At 42.7% G+C, this 25,312-nt stretch overlaps 2 protein-coding genes across 2 annotated transcripts in view; one reads left to right on the plus strand and one right to left on the minus strand.

Moving 5' to 3' along the window:
• cdk2ap2 (cyclin-dependent kinase 2 associated protein 2) lies at positions 1-22,350 on the plus strand. Its single transcript, XM_034302872.2, has 4 exons — positions 1-629; positions 2,975-3,066; positions 3,956-4,076; positions 22,116-22,350. Exons 1-4 carry the CDS (start codon positions 575-577, stop codon positions 22,181-22,183), a joined length of 336 nt encoding a protein of 111 aa, XP_034158763.1. The 5' UTR covers positions 1-574; the 3' UTR covers positions 22,184-22,350.
• A 1,650-nt stretch (positions 22,351-24,000) lies between these two features.
• Positions 24,001-25,312, minus strand: part of aip (aryl hydrocarbon receptor interacting protein) — a 10,537-nt gene continuing 9,225 nt past the window's right edge. The window contains exons 6-7 of the mRNA XM_053232722.1: positions 25,212-25,312; positions 24,001-25,068 (exon numbers count right to left, since the gene is read on the minus strand). The exon at positions 25,212-25,312 is cut by the window's right edge and continues 129 nt beyond it. Coding sequence (XP_053088697.1) covers positions 25,063-25,068; positions 25,212-25,312 — 107 coding nt within the window. The 3' untranslated portion in view covers positions 24,001-25,062. The remainder of the gene's footprint in view (positions 25,069-25,211) is intronic.

Consider the following 25,312-nt stretch of genomic DNA (forward strand, 5'->3'; position numbering starts at 1 on the left):
AGCGACTTCCTGTGGTTTGCCATTTTCGGCTTTTTGACAGAGCTCCGGTTTTCTTTTCCTCTGTTCTCTATTCCGTGTGCTTCCTTGTTTGTTTGTTTGTTTGTTTATTTGTTTTAAAAACATTACTACTTCTTTTACTAGAGTTTTGTTATTACTGCGAAGATCATTTCTGTCTGTAGAAAGGTTTAAAATCTTCAGTTATAAGCCTTAGGTGTAAATAAAGATAGTTGGTAGAATCGGTGTTAGCCTTTTGCTAGCGGCTTTGTTTAGTAAAGAAGGTTAGCATAGCGCTTAGCCTAGCTTAGCTTAGCCGTAGCTTAGCTTAAGCTAGCACTTTCATTACCTTTGGAGTTAGTATAAATGAAAGTAAGTGACAAAGTTGGATATTTGTGTTTAGGAGAAGGACAGGTTGTGTAATTGTATCATAGTTTCAGTGTTATTGTGAGTTTTTGTGCAATACTCAGGGTTAGGTGTGTGTGTGTGTGTGTGTGTGTGTGTGTGTGTTTGCCTTGTGCACTCACTGAACCCCTTTAAAACTTGAATATACAAAACGGAGCAGTATAGTGAGCTCAGTATGAGTTATAAACCCATCGCTCCAGCTCCTGCAGGCTCCAATCACACACCTCCAGGTGAGCTGCTCTCATACCTACACCTGCATCAGGTACATCCAGGTTCACATGAAGCTTAATTAATGACGTCAGAGAGTCACAGGTTAACTGGGACTTTTTTAAAGGCAGAGTCTGTTATCATGTAAATGTCTTCAGTCAGGTCACATCAAGGGACAAATCGTGAGTCTGATTCATCCTGATGCTCAACTTCATCTTCATATCTTCATCCTCGTCCTCGTTCTGACTCGACTCTCCGTCTCAGGTGTTTGATCTCACCTGGATTCTGTAGATTTGTACCTCAGAGCTGCTGCTGCTGCTGTAATCATGAACATTGTCCTGTCGCTCATCCCAGGACTCTTCTTCATCACACTCGCGACTTTCTCTCGTTACTCTTCTTCTCTTTTGAGTCTCAAGGTTCCTTCATCGCGTCGTCTCGGCGATTTCTTTTTCTCGACGCCCCTGTCATCGTCTCCGCGAGTTTTTTTTTTCCTCCACGCCTCTGTCATCGTCTTAGCGTGTTTTTTTTTTCCTCCACGCCTCTGTCATCGTCTTAGCGTGTTTTTTTTTTTTCTTCACGCCTCTGTCATCGTCTCCGCGAGTTTTTTTTTTTCTTCACACCTCTGTCATCGTCTCGGCGAGTTTTTTTTTTTCCTCCACGCCTCTGTCATCGTCTCAGGATTCTTCATTACTGATCTAAACCTTTCTGTTCATCCGCTTTGTGACGACGTGTCAGAAAATTAGTTACAGTTTTACTTCTGACTGCTACAAAGCGCTGACACTGGAGACTCCTTCCATAAATTTCATAATGTACCCTCATGCTGTTGTAGGAAATTAATCAACATCATCTGACCAATCAGAATCCAGAATTCATCAGCGCTGTGGTATCGTGAGCGCTACATTTTTCACGCCTCCTCCGTTTATACGCCGCCATTTCTTCTGTCATGATGGAATCATTTGTTTTATTTAATTTTTTAAATTATTCTTTAATTAACGCCAGTAAAATAAAGCGACTGGTTTTGAGTAAATGTTCTGGATGGAGCTCGTAGCTCCTGCGCGAGTGAATTAGCACGAGGACGTGTTTCTGATCGAGACGCTAAAGCTCTTCTGTCACTCGCTCTGGATTAAAGCGTCTGCTGAACGCTGCAAACGTCATAAACACAAACAGTTTAAACTCCACAGAATATTCCGGAGAGAAAAGTGCAGGAATAAATGCAGCTTGTTAGAATTATAATTAGAATGAGCTTTATTTTTTATTTTATTTATTTATTTTTATTATTATTATTTTTATTATAGGATCAGAAGTCGATCAAGTCGAGGTTTGCATCAGTTAATCGTCTTATGAGTAAATTTACACACTCGCAGGAGCACGAGTAGGTTACGTACTTTTTTTATTTATTTTTTTTTTTTTATACACACGGGTTGGATACAAATGTTTTTATGAAAAATTTATATATATATATATATATATATATATATATATATATATAAATTTATACACACACTCGGGGTCACGAGTAGGATACGAACATTTGTATGATTTTATGAGATTTATTTATTTTTTTTTATTTACACACATAATCAGGAGCATGAGTAGGATATGAACTTCTTTTTATTTATTTATTTATTTTTGTGAATTTTTTGCAATTTACCAAATTTTTTTTATACACACTCAGGAGCACGAGTTGGATACAAATGTTTTTATGAAATTTTTTTTTTTTTTAAATAAATTTATACACACACTCGGGGTCACGAGTAGGATCCGAATGTTTTTATGATTTTACGAGATTTTATTTTATTGATTATATGTATTTTATTATAAACACACTCCGGAGCATGAGTAGGATACAGTCTTTTTTTAAAAAAATTAACCAAATTTTTTTTTAACATACACTCAGGAACACGAGTAGGATAAGATCATTTTTCCGAATTTACGAGATTTTTTTTTTTTTTTTACACACCCACTCAATCAGGAGCATGAGTAGGATACAAACTTTTTTTTTTTTTTTTTTTTTTTTAAATTTACCTAATTTTTTATTTACACACACTCAGGAGCACGAGTAGGATACGAACGTTTTTTCAAATTTACAGATTTTTTAAAAATGAATACCAAATTTCTTGTGTAAACATTCATACGAACAATTTACGAATAAATCCGATATTTCTCCACTTTCACGTGGTACGATGTGTCTCTCTGCTCGTTGGTTAACGATTCTAAATTTTAATCCGATTTATTTTTTCGTGCAGTGCTAGCTACAAGCCGCGTTATGTTTTAATAACCTCGGTGTTTCTGCCGTGCGAGTCTGACTGTCCAAGCTGTTAACAGAAATGCGTGAAGCGTCTTCACCGCTTTAATTTCTTTCTCTCAGGGTCATGCGGCTCGTCTCCGTCTCTGCCCTCGGCCTCCACCTTCAGACCGGCGTTCAGCGACTTCGGTCCACCGTCCATGGGCTTCGTACAGGTACGGGAAAAATCTCAAAAGAAAACAAAATGGCTGACAGGATCCTAAACCTTCCTCGTGTGTTCCTTTTTGAATAGAGAATAGATAAATTTTTCATACTGTATCACTGCTGTTAAGTTTGCGTAAGTTATAAAACTCTAACATCAGCACTACGAACTCTTCTCATCCGCATCAGGTATCAAGAACATCTTAAAGTATCGTGATATGATATTTTTTGCCACATCGCCTTCTCCGTATCTCACAGGATTCGGCCTGAGAGTAAACATTTGCAGGAAAAAATCACGTCCTGTCATTTAAATTTAAATATATACAGCGATATAGATCACAGATATTTTTCTGTCAATAGACAATGTGTTTTTTTTTCTTTTGTTGTTGTTTTGTATTAATGCATAATTTTTTATTTTTTTATTATTTATTTTTTTAAACACCACTGATGCTTTGGTCTCATTTGAGGTAGCAATTAGGGCTGGGCGATAATTATGACGATATAACATCCATCATGATAAATTATAGTGCACAATATGCTTTTCTGAGATATTTATTTATTTATTTATTTATTTATACTATATATAGATATAAACTGAATGGAAGCAGCTGCTGTGATGTGAAAAATGTTATAATCTTTGAAATTTTAAAATTGTTAACATTTTTAGATTTTTTTTCCCTTTTCAGTTTTAAATTAATTTATTTAATTTTTTTATTTATTAAATAAATTAAATGTTTTTGTAGACAATAAATACATGTATTTATTCTAATGCAACACTACTGTTTAGCTTTTAGCAGTGTTGTGATTTAGTCTCTAAAAATAAATTTTAGAGTTTTATTAAGCAGCTGAAATTTAATGGAAAACTTTTCTGAATTTTATTTTATTGTTGTTTTTGAATCTCAGCCAGTGAAAGTGTCTCAGGGCTCCACCTACAGCGAGCTGCTGTCTGTGATAGAGGAGATGAGTCGAGAAATCAGACCCACGTACGCCGGCAGTAAAAGCGCCATGGAGAGACTGAAGAGAGGTACTACAGTAACACACTCTCTCACACACACACACACACACACACACACACACACACACACACGGTGTCATGCTCTTACCGTAAAACCCTGAGTGACGGATTGGTGTAAAGAAGCGGAGTTACGTCCTATAACAACACATCCGCAAGTGCTTTATTCCTCTTATACCACCTACCAACAATTACCAATCATTTTCATCTATTTAAGAACGACACGTCATAGATTTTTATCCGTTTAGACTTACACTTAAACATGTTAGTTCCTGTTCTCACTTACGTTAGAGCAGCTGTAAACAGTCATTCCCTCACCAGCTATAGTAGGTGTAAATATAGTATAGCGCGGTATAGTGCGCTGTAGCGTAGTAAAGCGTAGCACAGTATACTGTAGTACGTGTAAATATAGTGTAGCGCGGTATAGTGCGCTGTAGCGTAGTAAAGCGTGGCGCGGTATACTGTAGTACGTGTAAATATAGTGTAGCGCGGTATAGTGCGCTGTAGCGTAGTAAAGCGTGGCGCAGTATACTGTAGTACGTGTAAATATAGTGTAGCGCGGTATAGTGCGCTGTAGCGTAGTAAAGCGTGGCGCAGTATACTGTAGTACGTGTAAATATAGTGTAGCGCGGTATAGCGCGCTGTAGCGTAGTAAAGCGTGGCGCGGTATACTGTAGTACGTGTAAATATAGTATAGCGCGGTATAGTGCGCTGTAGCGTAGTAAAGCGTAGCGCAGTATACTGTAGTACGTGTAAATATAGTGTAGCGCGGTATAGTGCGCTGTAGCGTAGTAAAGCGTAGCGCAGTATACTGTAGTACGTGTAAATATAGTATAGCGCGGTATAGTGCGCTGTAGCGTAGTAAAGCGTAGCGCAGTATACTGTAGTACGTGTAAATATAGTGTAGCGCGGTATAGTGCGCTGTAGCGTAGTAAAGCGTGGCACAGTATACTGTAGTACGTGTAAATATAGTATAGCGCGGTATAGTGCGCTGTAGCGTAGTAAAGCGTGGCACAGTATACTGTAGTACGTGTAAATATAGTGTAGCGCGGTATAGTGCGCTGTAGCGTAGTAAAGCGTGGCGCAGTATACTGTAGTACGTGTAAATATAGTGTAGCGCGGTATAGTGCGCTGTAGCGTAGTAAAGCGTGGCACAGTATACTGTAGTACGTGTAAATATAGTGTAGCGCGGTATAGCGCGCTGTAGCGTAGTAAAGCGTGGCACAGTATACTGTAGTACGTGTAAATATAGTGTAGTGCGCTGTAGTGTAGTAAAGCTTAGCACAGTATAATGTAGTACGTGTAAATATAGTGTAGTGCGCTGTAGCGTAGTAAAGCGTGGCGCAGTATACTGTAGTACGTGTAAATATAGTGTAGCGCGGTATAGCGCGCTGTAGCGTAGTAAAGCGTAGCGCAGTATACTGTAGTACGTGTAAATATAGTGTAGCGCGGTATAGTGCGCTGTAGCGTAGTAAAGCGTAGCACAGTATACTGTAGTACGAGTAAATATAGTGTAGCGCGGTATAGCGCGCTGTAGCGTAGTAAAGCGTAGCACAGTATACTGTAGTACGTGTAAATATAGTGTAGCGCGGTATAGCGCGCTGTAGCGTAGTAAAGCGTGGCACAGTATACTGTAGTACGTGTAAATATAGTGTAGCGCGGTATAGCGCGCTGTAGCGTAGTAAAGCGTGGCGCAGTATACTGTAGTACGTGTAAATATAGTATAGCGCGGTATAGTGCGCTGTAGCGTAGTAAAGCGTGGCACAGTATACTGTAGTACGTGTAAATATAGTGTAGCGCGGTATAGCGCGCTGTAGCGTAGTAAAGCGTGGCACAGTATACTGTAGTACGTGTAAATATAGTGTAGCGCGGTATAGTGAGCTGTAGCGTAGTAAAGCGTAGCACAGTATACTGTAGTACGTGTAAATATAGTATAGCGCGGTATAGTGCGCTGTAGCGTAGTAAAGCGTAGCACAGTATACTGTAGTACGTGTAAATATAGTGTAGCGCGGTATAGTGCGCTGTAGCGTAGTAAAGCGTGGCGCAGTATACTGTAGTAGGTGTAAATATAGTATAGCGCGGTATAGTGCGCTGTAGCGTAGTAAAGCGTAGCACAGTATACTGTAGTACGTGTAAATATAGTGTAGCGCGGTATAGTGCGCTGTAGCGTAGTAAAGCGTGGCGCGGTATACTGTAGTACGTGTAAATATAGTGTAGCGCGGTATAGTGCGCTGTAGCGTAGTAAAGCGTGGCGCAGTATACTGTAGTACGTGTAAATATAGTGTAGCGCGGTATAGTGCGCTGTAGCGTAGTAAAGCGTGGCACAGTATACTGTAGTACGTGTAAATATAGTGTAGCGCGGTATAGTGCGCTGTAGCGTAGTAAAGCGTGGCGCAGTATACTGTAGTACGTGTAAATATAGTGTAGCGCGGTATAGCGCGCTGTAGCGTAGTAAAGCGTGGCGCGGTATACTGTAGTACGTGTAAATATAGTATAGCGCGGTATAGTGCGCTGTAGCGTAGTAAAGCGTAGCGCAGTATACTGTAGTACGTGTAAATATAGTGTAGCGCGGTATAGTGCGCTGTAGCGTAGTAAAGCGTAGCGCAGTATACTGTAGTACGTGTAAATATAGTATAGCGCGGTATAGTGCGCTGTAGCGTAGTAAAGCGTAGCGCAGTATACTGTAGTACGTGTAAATATAGTGTAGCGCGGTATAGTGCGCTGTAGCGTAGTAAAGCGTGGCACAGTATACTGTAGTACGTGTAAATATAGTATAGCGCGGTATAGTGCGCTGTAGCGTAGTAAAGCGTGGCACAGTATACTGTAGTACGTGTAAATATAGTGTAGCGCGGTATAGTGCGCTGTAGCGTAGTAAAGCGTGGCGCAGTATACTGTAGTACGTGTAAATATAGTGTAGCGCGGTATAGTGTAGTAAAGCGTAGCGCAGTATACTGTAGTACGTGTAAATATAGTGTAGCGCGGTATAGTGCGCTGTAGCGTAGTAAAGCGTGGCACAGTATACTGTAGTACGTGTAAATATAGTGTAGCGCGGTATAGCGCGCTGTAGCGTAGTAAAGCGTGGCACAGTATACTGTAGTACGTGTAAATATAGTGTAGTGCGCTGTAGTGTAGTAAAGCTTAGCACAGTATAATGTAGTACGTGTAAATATAGTGTAGTGCGCTGTAGCGTAGTAAAGCGTAGCGCAGTATACTGTAGTACGTGTAAATATAGTGTAGCGCGGTATAGCGCGCTGTAGCGTAGTAAAGCGTAGCGCAGTATACTGTAGTACGTGTAAATATAGTGTAGCGCGGTATAGTGCGCTGTAGCGTAGTAAAGCGTAGCACAGTATACTGTAGTACGTGTAAATATAGTGTAGCGCGGTATAGCGCGCTGTAGCGTAGTAAAGCGTAGCACAGTATACTGTAGTACGTGTAAATATAGTGTAGCGCGGTATAGTGCGCTGTAGCGTAGTAAAGCGTAGCACAGTATACTGTAGTACGTGTAAATATAGTGTAGCGCGGTATAGCGCGCTGTAGCGTAGTAAAGCGTAGCACAGTATACTGTAGTACGTGTAAATATAGTGTAGCGCGGTATAGTGTAGTAAAGCGTAGCGCAGTATACTGTAGTACGTGTAAATATAGTGTAGCGCGGTATAGTGCGCTGTAGCGTAGTAAAGCGTGGCACAGTATACTGTAGTACGTGTAAATATAGTGTAGCGCGGTATAGCGCGCTGTAGCGTAGTAAAGCGTGGCACAGTATACTGTAGTACGTGTAAATATAGTGTAGTGCGCTGTAGTGTAGTAAAGCTTAGCACAGTATAATGTAGTACGTGTAAATATAGTGTAGTGCACTGTAGCGTAGTAAAGCGTAGCGCAGTATACTGTAGTACGTGTAAATATAGTGTAGCGCGGTATAGCGCGCTGTAGCGTAGTAAAGCGTAGCGCAGTATACTGTAGTACGTGTAAATATAGTGTAGCGCGGTATAGTGCGCTGTAGCGTAGTAAAGCGTAGCACAGTATACTGTAGTACGTGTAAATATAGTGTAGCGCGGTATAGCGCGCTGTAGCGTAGTAAAGCGTAGCACAGTATACTGTAGTACGTGTAAATATAGTGTAGCGCGGTATAGTGCGCTGTAGCGTAGTAAAGCGTAGCACAGTATACTGTAGTACGTGTAAATATAGTGTAGCGCGGTATAGTGCGCTGTAGCGTAGTAAAGCGTAGCGCAGTATACTGTAGTACGTGTAAATATAGTGTAGCGCGGTATAGCGCGCTGTAGCGTAGTAAAGCGTAGCGCAGTATACTGTAGTACGTGTAAATATAGTGTAGCGCGGTATAGCGCGCTGTAGCGTAGTAAAGCGTAGCACAGTATACTGTAGTACGTGTAAATATAGTGTAGCGCGGTATAGTGCGCTGTAGCGTAGTAAAGCGTAGCACAGTATACTGTAGTACGAGTAAATATAGTGTAGCGCGGTATAGCGCGCTGTAGCGTAGTAAAGCGTAGCACAGTATACTGTAGTACGTGTAAATATAGTGTAGCGCGGTATAGCGCGCTGTAGCGTAGTAAAGCGTGGCACAGTATACTGTAGTACGTGTAAATATAGTGTAGCGCGGTATAGCGCGCTGTAGCGTAGTAAAGCGTGGCGCAGTATACTGTAGTACGTGTAAATATAGTATAGCGTGGTATAGTGCGCTGTAGCGTAGTAAAGCGTGGCACAGTATACTGTAGTACGTGTAAATATAGTGTAGCGCGGTATAGCGCGCTGTAGCGTAGTAAAGCGTGGCACAGTATACTGTAGTACGTGTAAATATAGTGTAGCGCGGTATAGTGAGCTGTAGCGTAGTAAAGCGTAGCACAGTATACTGTAGTACGTGTAAATATAGTATAGCGCGGTATAGTGCGCTGTAGCGTAGTAAAGCGTAGCACAGTATACTGTAGTACGTGTAAATATAGTATAGCGCGGTATAGTGCGCTGTAGCGTAGTAAAGCGTAGCACAGTATACTGTAGTACGTGTAAATATAGTATAGCGCGGTGTAGTGCGCTGTAGCGTAGTAAAGCGTAGCACAGTATACTGTAGTACGTGTAAATATAGTATAGCGCGGTATAGTGCGCTGTAGCGTAGTAAAGCGTAGCGCAGTATACTGTAGTACGTGTAAATATAGTATAGCGCGGTATAGTGCGCTGTAGCGTAGTAAAGCGTAGCGCAGTATACTGTAGTACGTGTAAATATAGTGTAGCGCGGTATAGTGCGCTGTAGTGTAGTAAAGCGTAGCACAGTATACTGTAGTACGTGTAAATATAGTGTAGTGCGGTATAGCGCGCTGTAGCGTAGTAAAGCGTAGCACAGTATACTGTAGTACGTGTAAATATAGTATAGCGCGGTATAGTGCGCTGTAGCGTAGTAAAGCGTAGCACAGTATACTGTAGTACGTGTAAATATAGTATAGCGCGGTATAGTGCGCTGTAGCGTAGTAAAGCGTAGCGCAGTATACTGTAGTACGTGTAAATATAGTGTAGCGCGGTATAGTGCGCTGTAGTGTAGTAAAGCGTAGCACAGTATACTGTAGTACGTGTAAATATAGTGTAGCGCGGTATAGCGCGCTGTAGCGTAGTAAAGCGTGGCGCAGTATACTGTAGTACGTGTAAATATAGTGTAGCGCGGTATAGTGCGCTGTAGCGTAGTAAAGCGTGGCGCAGTATACTGTAGTACGTGTAAATATAGTGTAGTGCGCTGTAGTGTAGTAAAGCTTAGCACAGTATAATGTAGTACGTGTAAATATAGTGTAGTGCGCTGTAGTGTAGTAAAGCGTGGCACAGTATACTGTAGTACGTGTAAATATAGTGTAGCACGGTATAGCGCGCTGTAGCGTAGTAAAGCGTAGCACAGTATACTGTAGTACGTGTAAATATAGTGTAGTGCGCTGTAGTGTAGTAAAGCTTAGCACAGTATAATGTAGTACGTGTAAATATAGTGTAGTGCGCTGTAGTGTAGTAAAGCGTGGCACAGTATACTGTAGTACGTGTAAATATAGTGTAGCGCGGTATAGCGCGCTGTAGCGTAGTAAAGCGTGGCACAGTATACTGTAGTACGTGTAAATATAGTGTAGCGCGGTATAGCGCGCTGTAGCGTAGTAAAGCGTGGCACAGGATACTGTAGTACGTGTAAATATAGTGTAGCACGGTATAGCGCGCTGTAGTGTAGTAAAGCGTGGCACAGTATACTGTAGTACGTGTAAATATAGTGTAGCACGGTATAGTGCGCTGTAGCGTAGTAAAGCGTGGCACAGTATACTGTAGTACGTGTAAATATAGTGTAGCACGGTATAGCGCGCTGTAGTGTAGTAAAGCGTGGCACAGTATACTGTAGTACGTGTAAATATAGTGTAGCACGGTATAGCGCGCTGTAGTGTAGTAAAGCGTGGCACAGTATACTGTAGTACGTGTAAATATAGTGTAGCGCGGTATAGCGCGCTGTAGCGTAGTAAAGCGTGGCACAGTATACTGTAGTACGTGTAAATATAGTGTAGCGCGGTATAGCGCGCTGTAGCGTAGTAAAGCGTAGCACAGGATACTGTAGTACGTGTAAATATAGTGTAGCGCGCTGTAGTGTAGTAAAGCGTGGCACAGTATACTGTAGTACGTGTAAATATAGTGTAGCACGGTATAGCGCGCTGTAGCGTAGTAAAGCGTAGCACAGGATACTGTAGTACGTGTAAATATAGTGTAGTGCGCTGTAGCGTAGTAAAGCGTGGCACAGGATACTGTAGTACGTGTAAATATAGTGTAGCGCGGTATAGCGCGCTGTAGCGTAGTAAAGCGTAGCACAGTATACTGTAGTACGTGTAAATATAGTATAGTGCGCTGTAGCGTAGTAAAGCGTGGCACAGTATACTGTAGTACGTGTAAATATAGTGTAGCGCGGTATAGCGCGCTGTAGCGTAGTAAAGCGTAGCACAGGATACTGTAGTACGTGTAAATATAGTGTAGTGCGCTGTAGTGTAGTAAAGCGTGGCACAGTATACTGTAGTACGTGTAAATATAGTGTAGCACGGTATAGCGCGCTGTAGCGTAGTAAAGCGTAGCACAGGATACTGTAGTACGTGTAAATATAGTGTAGCGCGCTGTAGCGTAGTAAAGCGTGGCACAGGATACTGTAGTACGTGTAAATATAGTGTAGCGCGGTATAGCGCGCTGTAGCGTAGTAAAGCGTAGCACAGTATACTGTAGTACGTGTAAATATAGTGTAGTGCGCTGTAGTGTAGTAAAGCTTAGCACAGTATAATGTAGTACGTGTAAATATAGTGTAGTGCGCTGTAGTGTAGTAAAGCGTGGCACAGTATACTGTAGTACGTGTAAATATAGTGTAGCACGGTATAGCGCGCTGTAGTGTAGTAAAGCGTGGCACAGTATACTGTAGTACGTGTAAATATAGTGTAGCACGGTATAGCGCGCTGTAGTGTAGTAAAGCGTGGCACAGTATACTGTAGTACGTGTAAATATAGTGTAGCGCGGTATAGCGCGCTGTAGCGTAGTAAAGCGTGGCACAGTATACTGTAGTACGTGTAAATATAGTGTAGCGCGGTATAGCGCGCTGTAGCGTAGTAAAGCGTAGCGCAGTATACTGTAGTACGTGTAAATATAGTGTAGCGCGGTATAGTGTAGTAAAGCGTAGCGCAGTATACTGTAGTACGTGTAAATATAGTGTAGTGCGCTGTAGTGTAGTAAAGCGTAGCACAGTATACTGTAGTACGTGTAAATATAGTGTAGTGCGCTGTAGTGTAGTAAAGCGTGGCACAGTATACTGTAGTACGTGTAAATATAGTGTAGCACGGTATAGCGCGCTGTAGTGTAGTAAAGCGTAGCACAGTATACTGTAGTACGTGTAAATATAGTGTAGCGCGCTGTAGCGTAGTAAAGCGTGGCACAGGATACTGTAGTACGTGTAAATATAGTGTAGCGCGGTATAGCGCGCTGTAGCGTAGTAAAGCGTGGCACAGTATACTGTAGTACGTGTAAATATAGTATAGCGCGGTATAGTGCGCTGTAGTGTAGTAAAGCGTGGCGCAGTATACTGTAGTACGTGTAAATATAGTATAGCGCGGTATAGCGCGCTGTAGCGTAGTAAAGCGTGGCACAGGATACTGTAGTACGTGTAAATATAGTGTAGCGCGGTATAGCGCGCTGTAGCGTAGTAAAGCGTGGCACAGTATACTGTAGTACGTGTAAATATAGTGTAGCACGGTATAGCGCGCTGTAGTGTAGTAAAGCGTGGCACAGTATACTGTAGTACGTGTAAATATAGTGTAGCACGGTATAGCGCGCTGTAGTGTAGTAAAGCGTGGCACAGTATACTGTAGTACGTGTAAATATAGTGTAGCGCGGTATAGCGCGCTGTAGCGTAGTAAAGCGTGGCACAGTATACTGTAGTACGTGTAAATATAGTGTAGCGCGGTATAGCGCGCTGTAGCGTAGTAAAGCGTAGCGCAGTATACTGTAGTACGTGTAAATATAGTGTAGCGCGGTATAGTGTAGTAAAGCGTAGCGCAGTATACTGTAGTACGTGTAAATATAGTGTAGTGCGCTGTAGTGTAGTAAAGCGTAGCACAGTATACTGTAGTACGTGTAAATATAGTGTAGTGCGCTGTAGTGTAGTAAAGCGTGGCACAGTATACTGTAGTACGTGTAAATATAGTGTAGCACGGTATAGCGCGCTGTAGTGTAGTAAAGCGTAGCACAGTATACTGTAGTACGTGTAAATATAGTGTAGCGCGCTGTAGCGTAGTAAAGCGTGGCACAGGATACTGTAGTACGTGTAAATATAGTGTAGCGCGGTATAGCGCGCTGTAGCGTAGTAAAGCGTGGCACAGTATACTGTAGTACGTGTAAATATAGTATAGCGCGGTATAGTGCGCTGTAGTGTAGTAAAGCGTGGCGCAGTATACTGTAGTACGTGTAAATATAGTATAGCGCGGTATAGCGCGCTGTAGCGTAGTAAAGCGTGGCACAGGATACTGTAGTACGTGTAAATATAGTGTAGCGCGGTATAGCGCGCTGTAGCGTAGTAAAGCGTGGCACAGTATACTGTAGTACGTGTAAATATAGTGTAGCACGGTATAGTGCGCTGTAGCGTAGTAAAGCGTGGCACAGTATACTGTAGTACGTGTAAATATAGTGTAGCACGGTATAGCGCGCTGTAGTGTAGTAAAGCGTGGCACAGTATACTGTAGTACGTGTAAATATAGTGTAGCACGGTATAGCGCGCTGTAGTGTAGTAAAGCGTGGCACAGTATACTGTAGTACGTGTAAATATAGTGTAGCGCGGTATAGCGCGCTGTAGCGTAGTAAAGCGTGGCACAGTATACTGTAGTACGTGTAAATATAGTGTAGCGCGGTATAGCGCGCTGTAGCGTAGTAAAGCGTAGCACAGGATACTGTAGTACGTGTAAATATAGTGTAGTGCGCTGTAGTGTAGTAAAGCGTGGCACAGTATACTGTAGTACGTGTAAATATAGTGTAGCACGGTATAGCGCGCTGTAGCGTAGTAAAGCGTAGCACAGGATACTGTAGTACGTGTAAATATAGTGTAGCGCGCTGTAGCGTAGTAAAGCGTGGCACAGTATACTGTAGTACGTGTAAATATAGAGTAGCGCGGTATAGTGCGCTGTAGCGTAGTAAAGCGTGGCGCGGTATACTGTAGTACGTGTAAATATAGTGTAGCGCGGTATAGCGCGCTGTAGCGTAGTAAAGCGTAGCACAGTATACTGTAGTACGTGTAAATATAGTGTAGTGCGCTGTAGTGTAGTAAAGCTTAGCACAGTATAATGTAGTACGTGTAAATATAGTGTAGTGCGCTGTAGTGTAGTAAAGCGTGGCACAGTATACTGTAGTACGTGTAAATATAGTGTAGCACGGTATAGCGCGCTGTAGTGTAGTAAAGCGTGGCACAGTATACTGTAGTACGTGTAAATATAGTGTAGCACGGTATAGCGCGCTGTAGTGTAGTAAAGCGTGGCACAGTATACTGTAGTACGTGTAAATATAGTGTAGCGCGGTATAGCGCGCTGTAGTGTAGTAAAGCGTGGCACAGTATACTGTAGTACGTGTAAATATAGTGTAGCGCGGTATAGCGCGCTGTAGTGTAGTAAAGCGTGGCACAGTATACTGTAGTACGTGTAAATATAGTGTAGCACGGTATAGCGCGCTGTAGTGTAGTAAAGCGTGGCACAGTATACTGTAGTACGTGTAAATATAGTGTAGCACGGTATAGCGCGCTGTAGTGTAGTAAAGCGTGGCGCAGTATACTGTAGTACGTGTAAATATAGTGTAGCGCGGTATAGCGCGCTGTAGTGTAGTAAAGCGTAGCACAGTATACTGTAGTACGTGTAAATATAGTGTAGCGCGCTGTAGCGTAGTAAAGCGTGGCACAGGATACTGTAGTACGTGTAAATATAGTGTAGCGCGGTATAGCGCGCTGTAGCGTAGTAAAGCGTGGCACAGTATACTGTAGTACGTGTAAATATAGTATAGCGCGGTATAGTGCGCTGTAGCGTAGTAAAGCGTGGCGCAGTATACTGTAGTACGTGTAAATATAGTGTAGCGCGGTATAGTGCGCTGTAGCGTAGTAAAGCGTAGTACAGTATACTGTAGTACGTGTAAATATAGTATAGCGCGGTATAGTGCGCTGTAGCGTAGTAAAGCGTAGCGCAGTATACTGTAGTACGTGTAAATATAGTGTAGCGCGGTATAGCGCGCTGTAGCGTAGTAAAGCGTAGCGCAGTATACTGTAGTACGTGTAAATATAGTGTAGCGCGGTATAGTGAGCTGTAGCGTAGTAAAGCGTAGCGCAGTATACTGTAGTACGTGTAAATATAGTATAGCGCGGTATAGTGCGCTGTAGCGTAGTAAAGCGTAGCGCAGTATACTGTAGTACGTGTAAATATAGTGTAGCGCGGTATAGTGCGCTGTAGTGTAGTAAAGCGTAGCGCAGTATACTGTAGTACGTGTAAATATAGTGTAGCGCGGTATAGCGCGCTGTAGCGTAGTAAAGCGTAGTACAGTATACTGTAGTACGTGTAAATATAGTATAGCGCGGTATAGTGCGCTGTAGCGTAGTAAAGCGTAGTACAGTATACTGTAGTACGTGTAAATATAGTATAGCGCGGTATAGTGCGCTGTAGCGTAGTAAAGCGTGGCGCAGTATACTGTAGTACGTGTAAATATAGTGTAGCGCGGTATAGTGCGCTGTAGCGTAGTAAAGCGTGGCACAGTATACTGTAGTACGTGTAAATATAGTATTGCGCGGTATAGTGCGCTGTAGCGTAGTAAAGCGTGGCGCGGTATACTGTAGTACGTGTAAATATAGTGTAGCGCGGTATAGTGCGCTGTAGTGTAGTAAAGCGTAGCGCAGTATACTGTAGTACGTGTAAATATAGTGTAGCGCGGTATAGCGCGCTGTAGCGTAGTAAAGCGTAGTACAGTATACTGTAGTACGTGTAAATATAGTATAGCGCGGTATAGTGCGCTGTAGCGTAGTAAAGCGTAGTACAGTATACTGTAGTACGTGTAAATATAGTATAGCGCGGTATAGTGCGCTGTAGCGTAGTAAAGCGTGGCGCAGTATACTGTAGTACGTGTAAATATAGTGTAGCGCGGTATAGTGCGCTGTAGCGTAGTAAAGCGTGGCACAGTATACTGTAGTACGTGTAAATATAGTGTAGCGCGGTATAGTGCGCTGTAGCGTAGTAAAGCGTGGCGCGGTATACTGTAGTACGTGTAAATATAGTATAGTGCGCTGTAGCGTAGTAAAGCGTGGCACAGTATACTGTAGTACGTGTAAATATAGTGTAGCGCGGTATAGTGCGCTGTAGCGTAGTAAAGCGTAGTACAGTATACTGTAGTACGTGTAAATATAGTATAGCGCGGTATAGTGCGCTGTAGCGTAGTAAAGCGTAGCGCAGTATACTGTAGTACGTGTAAATATAGTATAGCGCGGTATAGTGCGCTGTAGCGTAGTAAAGCGTGGCGCAGTATACTGTAGTACGTGTAAATATAGTGTAGCGCGGTATAGTGCGCTGTAGCGTAGTAAAGCGTAGTACAGTATACTGTAGTACGTGTAAATATAGTGTAGCGCGCTGTAGCGTAGTAAAGCGTGGCACAGGATACTGTAGTACGTGTAAATATAGTGTAGCGCGGTATAGCGCGCTGTAGCGTAGTAAAGCGTGGCACAGTATACTGTAGTACGTGTAAATATAGTATAGCGCGGTATAGTGCGCTGTAGCGTAGTAAAGCGTGGCGCAGTATACTGTAGTACGTGTAAATATAGTGTAGCGCGGTATAGTGCGCTGTAGCGTAGTAAAGCGTAGTACAGTATACTGTAGTACGTGTAAATATAGTATAGCGCGGTATAGTGCGCTGTAGCGTAGTAAAGCGTAGCGCAGTATACTGTAGTACGTGTAAATATAGTGTAGCGCGGTATAGCGCGCTGTAGCGTAGTAAAGCGTAGCGCAGTATACTGTAGTACGTGTAAATATAGTGTAGCGCGGTATAGTGAGCTGTAGCGTAGTAAAGCGTAGCGCAGTATACTGTAGTACGTGTAAATATAGTATAGCGCGGTATAGTGCGCTGTAGTGTAGTAAAGCGTAGCGCAGTATACTGTAGTACGTGTAAATATAGTGTAGCGCGGTATAGCGCGCTGTAGCGTAGTAAAGCGTAGTACAGTATACTGTAGTACGTGTAAATATAGTATAGCGCGGTATAGTGCGCTGTAGCGTAGTAAAGCGTAGTACAGTATACTGTAGTACGTGTAAATATAGTATAGCGCGGTATAGTGCGCTGTAGCGTAGTAAAGCGTGGCGCAGTATACTGTAGTACGTGTAAATATAGTGTAGCGCGGTATAGTGCGCTGTAGCGTAGTAAAGCGTGGCACAGTATACTGTAGTACGTGTAAATATAGTATTGCGCGGTATAGTGCGCTGTAGCGTAGTAAAGCGTGGCGCGGTATACTGTAGTACGTGTAAATATAGTGTAGCGCGGTATAGTGCGCTGTAGTGTAGTAAAGCGTAGCGCAGTATACTGTAGTACGTGTAAATATAGTGTAGCGCGGTATAGCGCGCTGTAGCGTAGTAAAGCGTAGTACAGTATACTGTAGTACGTGTAAATATAGTATAGCGCGGTATAGTGCGCTGTAGCGTAGTAAAGCGTAGTACAGTATACTGTAGTACGTGTAAATATAGTATAGCGCGGTATAGTGCGCTGTAGCGTAGTAAAGCGTGGCGCAGTATACTGTAGTACGTGTAAATATAGTGTAGCGCGGTATAGTGCGCTGTAGCGTAGTAAAGCGTGGCACAGTATACTGTAGTACGTGTAAATATAGTGTAGCGCGGTATAGTGCGCTGTAGCGTAGTAAAGCGTGGCGCGGTATACTGTAGTACGTGTAAATATAGTATAGTGCGCTGTAGCGTAGTAAAGCGTGGCACAGTATACTGTAGTACGTGTAAATATAGTGTAGCGCGGTATAGTGAGCTGTAGCGTAGTAAAGCGTAGCGCAGTATACTGTAGTACGTGTAAATATAGTATAGCGCGGTATAGTGCGCTGTAGCGTAGTAAAGCGTAGCGCAGTATACTGTAGTACGTGTAAATATAGTGTAGCGCGGTATAGTGCGCTGTAGTGTAGTAAAGCGTAGCGCAGTATACTGTAGTACGTGTAAATATAGTGTAGCGCGGTATAGCGCGCTGTAGCGTAGTAAAGCGTAGTACAGTATACTGTAGTACGTGTAAATATAGTATAGCGCGGTATAGTGCGCTGTAGCGTAGTAAAGCGTAGTACAGTATACTGTAGTACGTGTAAATATAGTATAGCGCGGTATAGTGCGCTGTAGCGTAGTAAAGCGTGGCGCAGTATACTGTAGTACGTGTAAATATAGTGTAGCGCGGTATAGTGCGCTGTAGCGTAGTAAAGCGTGGCACAGTATACTGTAGTACGTGTAAATATAGTATTGCGCGGTATAGTGCGCTGTAGCGTAGTAAAGCGTAGCGCAGTATACTGTAGTACGTGTAAATATAGTGTAGCGCGGTATAGTGCGCTGTAGCGTAGTAAAGCGTAGCGCAGTATACTGTAGTACGTGTAAATATAGTGTAGCGCGGTATAGCGCACTGTAGCGTAGTAAAGCGTAGTACAGTATACTGTAGTACGTGTAAATATAGTATAGCGCGGTATAGTGCGCTGTAGCGTAGTAAAGCGTGGCGCAGTATACTGTAGTACGTGTAAATATAGTATAGTGCGGTATAGTGCGCTGTAGCGTAGTAAAGCGTGGCGCAGTATACTGTAGTACGTGTAAATATAGTATAGCGCGGTATAGCGCGCTGTAGCGTAGTAAAGCGTGGCGCAGTATACTGTAGTACGTGTAAATATAGTATAGCGCGGTATAGCGCGCTGTAGCGTAGTAAAGCGTGGCGCAGTATACTGTAGTACGTGTAAATATAGTATAGCGCGCTGTAGTGTAGTAAAGCGTGGCGCAGTATACTGTAGTACGTGTAAATATAGTGTAGCGCGGTATAGTGCGCTGTAGCGTAGTAAAGCGTAGCGCAGTATACTGTAGTACGTGTAAATATAGTATAGCGCGGTATAGTGCGCTGTAGCGTAGTAAAGCGTAGCACAGTATACTGTAGTACGTGTAAATATAGTATAGCGCGGTATAGTGCGCTGTAGCGTAGTAAAGCGTGGCGCAGTATACTGTAGTACGTGTAAATATAGTATAGCGCGGTATAGCGCGCTGTAGCGTAGTAAAGCGTGGCGCAGTATACTGTAGTACGTGTAAATATAGTATAGCGCGGTATAGCGCGCTGTAGCGTAGTAAAGCGTGGCGCAGTATACTGTAGTACGTGTAAATATAGTATAGCGCGCTGTAGTGTAGTAAAGCGTGGCGCAGTATACTGTAGTACGTGTAAATATAGTGTAGCGCGGTATAGTGCGCTGTAGCGTAGTAAAGCGTAGCGCAGTATACTGTAGTACGTGTAAATATAGTGTAGCACGGTATAGTGCGCTGTAGCGTAGTAAAGCGTAGCGCAGTATACTGTAGTACGTGTAAATATAGTGTAGCGCGGTATAGCGCGCTGTAGCGTAGTAAAGCGTAGCACAGTATACTGTAGTACGTGTAAACATAGTGTAGCGCGGTATAGCGCGCTGTAGCGTAGTAAAGCATAGCACAGTATACTGTAGTACGTGTAAACATAGTGTAGCGCGGTATAGCGCGCTGTAGCGTAGTAAAGCGTAGCGCAGTATACTGTAGTACGTGTAAATATAGTGTAGCGCGGTATAGCGCGCTGTAGTGTAGTAAAGCGTGGCGCAGTATACTGTAGTACGTGTAAATATAGTGTAGCGCGGTATAGCGCGCTGTAGTGTAGTAAAGCGTAGTACAGTATACTGTAGTACGTGTAAACATAGTGTAGCGCGGTATAGTGCGCTGTAGCGTAGTAAAGCGTGGTACAGTATACTGTAGTACGTGTAAACATAGTGTAGCGCGGTATAGCGCGCTGTAGCGTAGTAAAGCATAGCACAGTATACTGTAGTACGTGTAAACATAGTGTAGCGCGGTATAGCGCGCTGTAGCGTAGTAAAGCGTGGCGCAGTATACTGTAGTACGTGTAAATATAGTGTAGCGCGGTATAGCGCGCTGTAGTGTAGTAAAGCGTGGCGCAGTATACTGTAGTACGTGTAAATATAGTGTAGCGCGGTATAGTGCGCTGTAGCGTAGTAAAGCGTAGCGCAGTATACTGTAGTACGTGTAAATATAGTGTAGCGCGGTATAGTGCGCTGTAGCGTAGTAAAGCGTGGTGCAGTATACTGTAGTACGTGTAAATATAGTGTAGCGCGGTATAGTGCGCTGTAGCGTAGTAAAGCGTAGCGCAGTATACTGTAGTACGTGTAAATATAGTGTAGCGCGGTATAGCGCGCTGTAGCGTAGTAAAGCGTAGCGCAGTATACTGTAGTACGTGTAAATATAGTGTAGCGCGGTATAGCGCGCTGTAGCGTAGTAAAGCGTAGCGCAGTATACTGTAGTACGTGTAAATATAGTGTAGCGCGGTATAGTGAGCTGTAGCGTAGTAAAGCGTGGCGCAGTATACTGTAGTACGTGTAAATATAGTATAGCGCGGTATAGTGCGCTGTAGCGTAGTAAAGCGTAGCGCAGTATACTGTAGTACGTGTAAATATAGTGTAGCGCGGTATAGTGCGCTGTAGTGTAGTAAAGCGTAGCGCAGTATACTGTAGTACGTGTAAATATAGTGTAGCGCGGTATAGCGCGCTGTAGCGTAGTAAAGCGTAGTACAGTATACTGTAGTACGTGTAAATATAGTATAGCGCGGTATAGTGCGCTGTAGCGTAGTAAAGCGTAGTACAGTATACTGTAGTACGTGTAAATATAGTATAGCGCGGTATAGTGCGCTGTAGCGTAGTAAAGCGTGGCGCAGTATACTGTAGTACGTGTAAATATAGTATAGTGCGGTATAGTGCGCTGTAGCGTAGTAAAGCGTGGCGCAGTATACTGTAGTACGTGTAAATATAGTATAGCGCGGTATAGCGCGCTGTAGCGTAGTAAAGCGTGGCGCAGTATACTGTAGTACGTGTAAATATAGTATAGCGCGGTATAGCGCGCTGTAGCGTAGTAAAGCGTGGCGCAGTATACTGTAGTACGTGTAAATATAGTATAGCGCGCTGTAGTGTAGTAAAGCGTGGCGCAGTATACTGTAGTACGTGTAAATATAGTGTAGCGCGGTATAGTGCGCTGTAGCGTAGTAAAGCGTAGCGCAGTATACTGTAGTACGTGTAAATATAGTGTAGCGCGGTATAGTGCGCTGTAGCGTAGTAAAGCGTGGTGCAGTATACTGTAGTACGTGTAAATATAGTGTAGCGCGGTATAGCGCGCTGTAGCGTAGTAAAGCGTAGCACAGTATACTGTAGTACGTGTAAACATAGTGTAGCGCGGTATAGCGCGCTGTAGCGTAGTAAAGCATAGCACAGTATACTGTAGTACGTGTAAACATAGTGTAGCGCGGTATAGCGCGCTGTAGCGTAGTAAAGCGTAGCGCAGTATACTGTAGTACGTGTAAATATAGTGTAGCGCGGTATAGCGCGCTGTAGTGTAGTAAAGCGTGGCGCAGTATACTGTAGTACGTGTAAATATAGTGTAGCGCGGTATAGTGCGCTGTAGCGTAGTAAAGCGTAGCGCAGTATACTGTAGTACGTGTAAATATAGTGTAGCGCGGTATAGTGCGCTGTAGCGTAGTAAAGCGTGGTGCAGTATACTGTAGTACGTGTAAATATAGTGTAGCGCGGTATAGCGCGCTGTAGCGTAGTAAAGCGTAGCACAGTATACTGTAGTACGTGTAAACATAGTGTAGCGCGGTATAGCGCGCTGTAGCGTAGTAAAGCATAGCACAGTATACTGTAGTACGTGTAAACATAGTGTAGCGCGGTATAGCGCGCTGTAGCGTAGTAAAGCGTAGCGCAGTATACTGTAGTACGTGTAAATATAGTGTAGCGCGGTATAGCGCGCTGTAGCGTAGTAAAGCGTGGCGCAGTATACTGTAGTACGTGTAAATATAGTGTAGCGCGGTATAGTGCGCTGTAGCGTAGTAAAGCGTAGCGCGGTATACTGTAGTACGTGTAAATATAGTATAGCGCGGTATAGCGCGCTGTAGCGTAGTAAAGCGTGGCGCAGTATACTGTAGTACGTGTAAATATAGTATAGCGCGCTGTAGCGTAGTAAAGCGTGGCGCAGTATACTGTAGTACGTGTAAATATAGTGTAGCGCGGTATAGTGCGCTGTAGTGTAGTAAAGCGTGGCACAGGATACGCTTTATGTTCACTGTTGTCAGGTGAGCAGAATTATAGTATAAACGTTATGTGATGTGTCCTCGTTATCCTACGTTCCGACTCAGACAGACTTCATCTCAGGACCAGAAATGCAACCCAAAAATATTGGCACCCTCAATCATACGACAGAGAGAGAGAGAAGAAAGTGTGTAATGCCTCTCTTTTTGTTTGCGTTTCAGGAATCATCCACGCCCGAGCTCTAGTGAGAGAGTGTCTAGCTGAAACCGAGCGCAGCGCTCGCACATAACACACACCCACACCTCTCTGTATATCTCTCTCTCTCTCTTATTCTCTCTCTCACACACACTTTTACACACCTCTGTTCCACATAATTACTTTTGTAATTTCAAACTTTTTGCAGTTCTGTATTTAAATGCAAAAAAACTCCAATAAAAATCCGGTTTTTCAATTAAACTTCAAAAACGTTTGTTTCTGCTCTCTACACTTTACCTTTTTTGATATTTATATATATATATATATATTTTTTTTTTCATTTTATATTTTGATTTAAAAATAAATGAAATGTCAAAAATTACATAAATCAGTGGATTGCTTTAATGTTTCAGCTGGATGAAATATTTTTGAGAAATGCAAGTAGAAAATTAAAAAAAATAAAGAAAATAAATAATAAATAATGCCCAGGTGTGCCCTGTTAGAGTGATTGTATAAACAATTAATAGCTCTAAATATTTACTCTTGGTCTGAGCCCCGGGTTTCACCTGTGAAGACTGCATTTGTTGTTAAAAAGGATAAACCAACATGAAGACCAGAGAGCTGTCTATGGGAGAAAAGAGCCATTTTGAAGCTGAGAAAAGAAGGAAACTCCATCAGTGGCATTGCACAAGCATTGTGCCAATACAACAATTTGGAATATTCTGAAAAAGAAAGAAATCACTGGTGTACACCCAGACATGGAACAGGTTGGCCAAGGAAAACAACAGCAGTTGATGACAGAAACATCGCAAAAGCTAAGAAGAAGAACCCAAGAACCCAAAAACAACAGTCAGTGACATCACCAACAACTTCCACAGGGCAGGGGTAAAGGTTTCACAATCCACCACTCGAAGAAGACTTGGAGAGCAGAAATATAGAGGCCACACCACAAGATGCAAACCTCTCATCAGCAGTTAGAATCAGAAAGTCAGATTGGAATTTGCTAAGAAATACAGAGATGATCCACAAAAGCTCTGAAACCAAGATGAACCTATCAAAGTGATGGAAAGACCAAAGTGTGGAGAAAGAAAGGATCTGCTCATGATCCAAAACATATGAGCTCATGGGTGAAGCATGGTGGAGGTAGTGTCATGGCTTGGGCTTGCATGGCTGCTTCTGGAACAGACTCACTAATCTTTATTGATGATGGAGCTCATGATGGTAGCAGCAGAATGAATTCAGAAGCTACAGAAACTTTCTGCCTGCCAATTTACACAGAAATGCATCTGATCTAATTGGGAGGAACTTCATCATGCAGCAAGACAACGACCCAAAACACACTGTATACTACTACAAACATACTGTATCATCAGGGGGAAAAGTGGAAGGTTTTGACTGGACGAGTCCATCACCAGACCTTAACCCAACTGAGCAGCATTTCACCTCCTGAAGAGGAGACTGAAGGAAGAAAACAAACAACAACTGAAAGAAGCTGCACTACAAGCCTGGAAAAGTGTCACAAAAGAAGAATGAAACAGTTTGGTGATGTCAGCGGGTCACCGGCTTGATGCAGTTATTGCAAGTAAGAGATACGCAACCAAATATTAAGTGTTATTTACTTTAAGACTAGCTGTTCCAATACTTTTGCTCACCTAAAAATTGTGTGGCCTGCCACCGAAGGTGCCATGTCCTCAGTTCTAGATGTAAATGTCAGGAAATAAAAGCTGAAATACTGATCTATCGTCTCATATTCATCTTCTGATCTCAAACCCAAATGTCTTCAGTGTAAAGCATGAATAAAAATAATTAGTCTTGCTGTTTGTTCCAATAGTTTCAGAGAGAACTGTAAATGTGAGTAGAGTCTCATCATGATCCGACTCGTCTGTGAACAACACATCTATAGATAATACGTTTACTTTCCTTAGTTTTTTTTTATTTGGCTTTTGTTATAACATAAATGCAGCGTTGTCTTTTACAGTGACATATAAGGCGTAAACAAACACATTCAGATGGAGTAAATGCAGATGGTCTCTGGTTAATTCCATGAGTCGGGGTGAGAAAAATCATCGCAACCTTATAGTTTCCTACGTAACATTTTCACAACAAAACACGTCACGTTTCATGATATTTATCTTCGCTAAGAAGTTTGAACAATTTAAAAAAAAAAAAAAAACAGGAAGTGTAGTGTAACAATTATAAATGCTTTTACGAGTGATTTATTTTTTTTGGTAATGATTCCATGTTGACAAAAATATTTCTGAAAACGTTCAAGATAATCTGCGGCATAGACGACAGTAGCGACATCGATATACGAGTATATCGTCCACGTTATTTATTTAATTGCGACCATTTCTGCGTAAATTCACGTGTGATGGTTTACACATTTAAAAGAAACGATACACACGTACATTTTAAAGACAATAATAATTACAGAGAGAAGCTAACATGAAAGATAGACAGGATTACTACAGAAAGAATGACAAGGCGCTAGAGGACTTTATATCTGATTGTCTCTCTCTTGGGGGCGTGTCCCATTTCCAGGTCCCTTAATTTCACCAGGGTCTGACGCATCGAGCCTGTAAATTTTGTGCAAAATTAAAGGTGAGCTCCTTCGAATTAGCACCTCACCTCACGTCTAGGGTGTGTCCTAAACGCTAGAGGTCACATCTAATGTCCCCAACGTGGTGTAACACGGTGTCCTTCATCATGCTGCCTTGTAAGAACTTTAGCATTTGGGACACAGCCCTAGTTACACTGCAGAGATTTATTTATTTATTTATTTGTGTGGTGTAATGGTGTGAGGGTGTTAATGAGGATTGGGGTGTGTGTGTGTGTGTGTGTGTGTGAGGGAAATAAGACAAGGAAGCTGCTCGTGTTGAAATGGCGAAGAGTTCACAATGTGCTCAGGTGTTCCAGCTTCTCTGTAATGGAGCATCTCTTCAGGAGCGACTAAAGAAAACGTCCACGCCGGTTTCAGCTCTGAAACAGAACACAGGTGATTATTTTACTGTAACAGCACAACACACAGTGTTTTATTCCTTACGTAATACGCCCTTCTGCAGATCAGTAACAGGAGACGACATTTCTCAGAGGCTGGAGGAAATATTCTCTTTAAAACTGACCGTAGTAGCTGCTGCTGAACTGCCGCTGGAGGTGAAGAGTTTTTTGTAGCGTCCTTTCTCCTCTTTGTCTTTCTCTCGGAGGCGCTCCTCCATCGCTCGGA

The sequence above is a fragment of the Pangasianodon hypophthalmus genome, chromosome 3, assembly GCF_027358585.1.
Source record: "Pangasianodon hypophthalmus isolate fPanHyp1 chromosome 3, fPanHyp1.pri, whole genome shotgun sequence".
Taxonomy (NCBI): Eukaryota; Metazoa; Chordata; class Actinopteri; order Siluriformes; family Pangasiidae; genus Pangasianodon; species Pangasianodon hypophthalmus.